Source organism: Ovis canadensis, chromosome X, assembly GCF_042477335.2.
Source record: "Ovis canadensis isolate MfBH-ARS-UI-01 breed Bighorn chromosome X, ARS-UI_OviCan_v2, whole genome shotgun sequence".
Taxonomy (NCBI): Eukaryota; Metazoa; Chordata; class Mammalia; order Artiodactyla; family Bovidae; genus Ovis; species Ovis canadensis.
Genome location: NC_091727.1, coordinates 64,439,679 through 64,446,079, shown reverse-complemented (window position 1 = coordinate 64,446,079; position 6,401 = coordinate 64,439,679). Strand labels below are relative to the sequence as shown.

General features: G+C 48.7%; 1 protein-coding gene across 1 annotated transcript; it reads right to left on the bottom strand.

Annotated features, from left to right (window-relative positions):
- Nucleotides 1-6,081, bottom strand: AWAT1 (acyl-CoA wax alcohol acyltransferase 1). Its single transcript, XM_070289598.1, has 7 exons — nucleotides 6,006-6,081; nucleotides 5,003-5,110; nucleotides 4,639-4,709; nucleotides 3,566-3,770; nucleotides 2,712-2,883; nucleotides 382-581; nucleotides 1-155 (listed from the first exon to the last, which is right to left on the bottom strand). The coding sequence occupies exons 1-7, from the start codon at nucleotides 6,079-6,081 to the stop codon at nucleotides 1-3; spliced, it is 987 nt and encodes a 328-aa protein (XP_070145699.1).
- Between the last annotated feature and the right edge of the window lie 320 nt (nucleotides 6,082-6,401).

Sequence of the window (6,401 nt, the reverse complement as noted above, 5' to 3'; positions counted from 1 at the left end):
TCACAGGAAAAGCAGCTTTTGGGTCTCTGGGCAGCCGTACTGGGTCTTGTGCTGATCAAACAGTTTGGTCAGGGCCTTCATATAGAGGGCGTGGTATTTGTCCACCATCTCCTGGCTTGGTTTTTCGATTTTGGGCAGAGGCAGAGGCTCCCCCACTGCCAAGAGAGATGGGAAAAGAGAAGGGTCAAGTGTTAGAATCTTTTATTTCTTTAACCTCCTTCTCCTTCCCTGGGCCCAATCCTTTCACATCCCAAGTAAGCTCCCAACTTCTCCCCCTAGGCTGTCCTCTTCTTTGATGGTGGGGGATGCGGAGATTGGGAAGATCTGAGGTTGAGGTTGAGGAAAAGCTGAGCTGGCCTAGGGGCTGAGAGCAGGACTCACCCACAGTGACGATAGGCAGCGGGTACGGCAGGAGCCCAGTGGAGCCTTGGCGGAAGCCTCGTCCATAGAAGATGCAAAAATAGAAACCAAGTATCTGGCGGAAATAGCTCTGGAACTTGTACATAAAGCTGTCCTTATGGAACAGCACCTGATCATACACCTCAGTTTCTCCAAAAGTGTAGGTGGGGACCAGATGAGCCCTGTAGGAAAACCCTGATTTATTTCCCAAACACAGCCTGGGGTGGAGAAACCCCCAGGAAGAACTTTTGTTCCTGGCTAGGCTCCCATCTATTATAAGATCCCTGTGGTGTAAAACATTTCTTCTTGCACCGAATATGGCTCCTGTAGTTAGTATCTCTTTTTCCTGAATTTTTCAAGGCCAATGAGAATACTCTCTCTGGGCCAGGATCACAAGGACAAGATATGGGGGCAGAAATCCACAGGAACCCACACTGCATAAAGAAAAAGCTTCCAGGAGGTGTTCTGAAGGGGAACATCTATTTCTACTAGTAGGAAGCAGAATAAAAGACGATGGTTTGGCACAGATGTGTATGTATATGTATGAGGTGCCTCTCGCCTGCAGGGACTGTGCATAAGGTGTTCTGTCCTAGGTCTTGAGACTAGAGCAGAGTACAGTTGTTTCCCTCTCATAGGGCCATGGGAATCCACCCTGACAGAGCCCTACGGAGAAAAGCAAGGCTCCTTATGTCTTCCTGTGAGAGTAAGGAGAACAGTCTCTCTTACACAAATCTTTATGAATTACTACCAGCGATCTCTTAGTATTTTGGCATATGTTACCTTTTTTGGTTCCTCACAGCAGAGACAGTGGAAAAACACACCGAGGGGTTATTTTCTTTTTTCTACAGCTCCAGAAGCCCAGGTTCAGGAGGGGGTAGGTCACATAGGTATTCAGTGAGTGGCAGGAGCTGGACTAGAACCTAGGTCTCTTTCCTCCCAGCTCAGAGCTCTCTCCACCACATTATACTCCAAACTGACAAACAGGCCACTCAGACAAGGTCCTTAGAAGAAGTACTTCCCCTCTTCTATGAAGCTATTATAGGACAGTTGTCCCTGTGTCCAGTGAACTGGCATGCTGACATGATGGAGCCCCCACAGCTCTAGCCTTGGACTCCTACTTTTTGCGTGCATACTAAGTCACTTCAGTTGTGTCCAACTCTGTGCGACCTATGGACTGTAGCCCGCCAGGCTCCTCTGTCCAAGGGATTTTACAGGTGAGAATACTGGAATGGGTTGCCATTTCCTTCTCCAGGGGATCTTTCTGACCCAGGGATTGAACCCAGGTCTCTTATGTCTCCTGCATTAGCAGGCAGGTTCTTTACCACTAGCTCCACCTGGGAAGTCCCTCCTGCTCTTTACTTCCTCTCTTTATCCTTGATGCAGGAGACTCAGGTTTGATCCCTGGGATGGAAGATCCCCTGAAGGAGAGCATGGCAGCCCACTCCAGTATTCTTGCCTGGAGAATCCCGTGGACAGAGGAGCCTGGCGGGCTACCGTCCATAAGGGTCCCAAAGAGTCCGTCACTAACTGAAGTGGGGCGTCCCTGGTGGCTCAGCAACAAAGAAACTGCCTGCAATACAGAAGACAATGGTTCAATCTCTGGGTCAGGAAGACCTCCTGGATAAGAGAATGGAAACTTACTCCAGTATTCTCACCTGTAAAATCCCATGGACAGAGGAGCCTGGTGGGCCCCAGTCCATAGGGTCGCAAAGAGTGAGACACGACTAGAGAAACTTAGCATGCACAGCAGAGTGGCTAATGTTTATCTCTTACTGTGTGCCAGGCACATGGTAGGTGTTTTATGTGGATAAACTCATTTAAACCCCACAATAATCCTATGAAACAGGTACAATTATTAGTAGCCACATGATGAAGAGGAAAGCAGCAAGGCTCAGAATGGCTTAATAACCTGTCCCAGAATTCACAGTAAGCCATGGGGCCGGAGTTTGACATTAGGGCCCCTGACTCCAGACCCTACATGCATACTCACCATAATGTACTGCTTCTTGCACTTACCATTATCAGATATAGATATCAATGTTGCTAGAGATGATGTGGGCATCATCTATGTCTTAGGTAAGCCCTAGCCAAGCCCCCTGATAATGAATCTGGATCTCTGGTTTGCTTTCTGGGAACTGCTCCAGCTAGCTCCAGAGGAGTGGATAACCTGTCTCTTTGAAATTCTATAGTCGTCTCTTCCACTCACTAGTAAGTTTTATGAGGCTAAGACTCATGTCTGATTCATCTTGGCATCGCCTACCAGGTCATGTTGTTCAGAGGCCACCCACCTGTGCCCAGGGAGGGATACCTACCCATGCTGGAGTGCCATGCGCACAAAGCCCTTGCGCTTCTGGAGGATGAGCCTGGTGGTGTTGGGCACACTCTGCAGGGCCTCTCCCACTCCTCCAACTACAATGCCCACAAGGTTGCCAGTGTCATGGCTCAGCAGGTACTCAATAGCTGGCTGACTCACGGAGCACACACCTGAGGAGAGCCAAGGAGCAGAGAGAGTAGCAAAAGGATCAAGAGAGGGGAGAATGGCTGAGGGGGAATACCCTCTGCTTGACTCACTGGCTTGTGTGCCCTCCTTTCCCATGGGACCCAGAAGGAGAATCAATGAATGGAACAAAAGGTGTGGAGAAAAGAGGGTTAAGACAAGCAAATGCAACACATTTCACTTTGAGGCAATATTTCCAAGTTCACAGGAGGCACTGGGTCAAAACTATAGTAGGAAGGTTTTCAGTGGGAAAAGAAACAGAAAGACTTTCTAAATCCCCAACTGTAATTCTACCTTTTTCTTTTCCTGGATTGCCACTAATAGCAACAGCTATTATTTATGAAGCACATACTCTTTGGCAGGTGCTATCTTGGGTGTTTTAGTTGTATTGTCTCATTTAATCATCACGCCACATCTGAGGTCAGACTATTATCATCAGCACCACTTTACAAATGAGGAAACAGACCAATGGAGCTTCAGTAGCTTGCCAAAACCACACAGTAAGTGGCATAGCCAGGATTCGACCCCAGGCAGTTTGCTCTACAACATATGCTTTTTACCTACTGTAATATGATGGCAGGAGGCTGAGAAGGAGGGGTGGGGCCTAAAAAGGTGTATTTCAAAGTGGGGAGATGAGCCAGAAACTCTAGTAAGTATGGTCAGAAGCACCTTTGGCCATGAGGTAGTCCCTAATAAAGGGGATCTTGAAGAACCAGGACAGCGTGGCCAGATGGGGAGTGATGCCTGGAAAGATCTTCGAGAAGCCTGTGGCCTCAGTGCAGAAGTTACAGAAGGCGCCGAAGGTCAAGAGGCCGTGGGGGTGAACTCCCATGAGATAGTTGTGCTCAGGTGACAGATCTTTAGTCTTCAGGATCTGCAGCCACAGAGAGAAATGTCAAAGGTGACGAAATGAGATCACACGAGAAAGCAAGGGTGAAGATGCCTTAGAGGGTTCAGGGAGCTCTCTAAAGCAGAACTTTTTAACAGAGGCCAGGAGTGGCGTTGAGGGGGTCAAGATATCTGACTCCTCGCCCTCTGGGAGGCCAGTAGGATCGGGGGCACCTACAACTGCTGGGCTCCTTGCCTGTGGCCGGAAAGCAGTCTCCGCCCTTTAGGCATGGGATCATTTTCTGTGAATGCTGTCATATGAAAAAGGTTGGCTAAAATCTTGACAGTATCTCTTATCTACTCCAAAGAGTGCACAGAGGAGCAGCATAGTAGTACATTTCTACAACCTCTTCCTGGTATTTTCTCCCCCATCTCCCTACCAGTGCTAGTTTACTGAGCTTTGAAAACCAGCTTAGACATCACTTTGTTTATGAAGCCTTTCCTTACACCTCATCTGAACTACTTATGTACCATGTACCAAACCATGAATATGTACTCATCTGTCCTCCCCCTTGGACGTGAACTTTTTTAATGGCCGAGGACTGCATCCTACTCACTTCTCTTTACCCCAAACTATGTGGTACAGAGTAGGTTTTCAGTCAGTGTTAAACTGATCTGAACTGTACTTGTGATTCTGCCTGCATCATCTGGTAGGTAGGTCATGCCTACCAGGACATTCAAAGTATATTAGCAGTGTAGCAAATGCCCTGTAGCAATGTTGGACCCTGAAGTCTGTCTAGCGTGCACTGAGACTTCTCTGAGATGCTCACTTTCCTTATGGACAGCCCTAGTCATTTAGCATCAATGCCTAGTATTTGGGGAACTGTGAGGGATGCTGGGGAAGAGACACTTACGGAAATGGGAAAATAGTCCCTGATGTGGGTCCAGGCACACCAGTTCCTTACCCAGGCCGATCGCCTGCCACCTGAGATAGAAATGTCAGTAGGGGATGTGTCTGTAGGATGTGTGCCAAGCCCAGCCCTCTCACTCACCCAGAACTTCCAGAGCAGCCTGGAAGGACTATGGCTCTGCTAAGGAAGTGGAAAAGTTAGAGACCCCAGGATGGTCCTGGCTGGCCCAGCCCCTCTCTGAGAGGAGCCAGCTCCTGGCTCCGAGAACTTGTATGAGAGTCCTGTGGCATGGTAAGTGGAACTCCTTTGTTATAGGTTGAGATGGAACATTCCTAAATCCTGTTATTTCTAGGTCCATGAGTCTTACCTTGCTCTGGGGTCTTCCAGTCCAGGAGAAACCAGGCAAAGTAAAGGGCTGGTAGTGGCCACCAGGATGTAAACAGTAGGTAAATGGCCAATGGCTGCAAGATCCAAACTGATGAGGGAGCAGATCAGACCAAATTTGTGTTGCCAGCAGAACTTGACCATGTCCAGCTCTGTTAAGAGCCCTCCAAACTCTCCAAGCCCCTGGTCCTGGCCTTCTGCACAATCCAGCTCCTGCCTGTCCATCAGCCACATCCACCTGTCCTTCAAACTTTCCCTCTTTCATCTACCGTACACACCAGCCCTATTTCTTTGTTTACCTCTCATCTCTGTCCACCTGCCTGCTCACTGTCCCCCTACACCTGCTCCCTGTCTGCTACCAGCTTTTCACCCACTGCTTCCATTAATACACAGTCTTCCCCCTCGTCTCCTATTTCCTTCCCTATTCCTCACCCTTGAATGCTTGTTAAACCACTAGCTCACCCTCCCTTGCCCATATAGTGTCGATATCTCTCCATACTCCTTGCATACAGCATCTGCAGCCCTCTATTCTTGCCCGTTCACCATTCCTTCCATTATCTCTGTCTCCCCTTCCACTCCAACCATGCTACTAACACTCCCCTCCCAGAATGGAAAATCCAAGGGTTCAAACACAGGTTATACTTCTCTGTCTTTAATGCTAATGCTTCTGCTCCACTCCCCATGCTACCTTGAGATTACGGATGTATCATTTCATTCCATGGGCCTCATTTTTCCTCTCCAAATAGTGAGGGTTAGGGAGGGGCTGAAATTAGCTAGATCTGCTCAGAAGTATCATGACTCTGTTCTACCTCCCCCGACCTGTCTTTACTGCCTGCAAGGTTCTATCTTTTCCTTCTCAGGGTACTTAGGGAGCTCAAGACTCCTTGACCAGAGATGAGACTTCCCATGAGCATAAAAATTGCCCCAGATCTGGTCCTGGCCTCTGATTATGGCTTCTTGCCACGCTCTCTTGGATCAGTACTCACATATGCCAAGGTAGCTCAGGGGCCAGTGCAGAAGTAGCAGACTCTGGAAGTGCTTAGGCTGCTTGAAACAAGGCATTGTGCCTAGGAGCCTGAAGGAAATGAAGATCCCAGAATGGTGTTCCAACCCAAGGTGCCACTAGCCTCTGGAAGCTCGCTCAGTAGCGAACATATATGATTATGAGGATTTTCACCTGCCCTATCCGTTCTTTGTCCTGCCCCACACCTACCACCCACTGAAGGGGGCAGGCCTTGGAGTATAAGGACAGTCTTAACAGATGTGAGCCAGCCCTGGGCCCTTCCCATTTGCCGTTTGATTCTTTTTCCTGGGATTATTAGGACATCAGGATGGAGAAAAGGTGAGAAGGGCTGTTATCCAGTCCTAGTGACCCAAAGGTC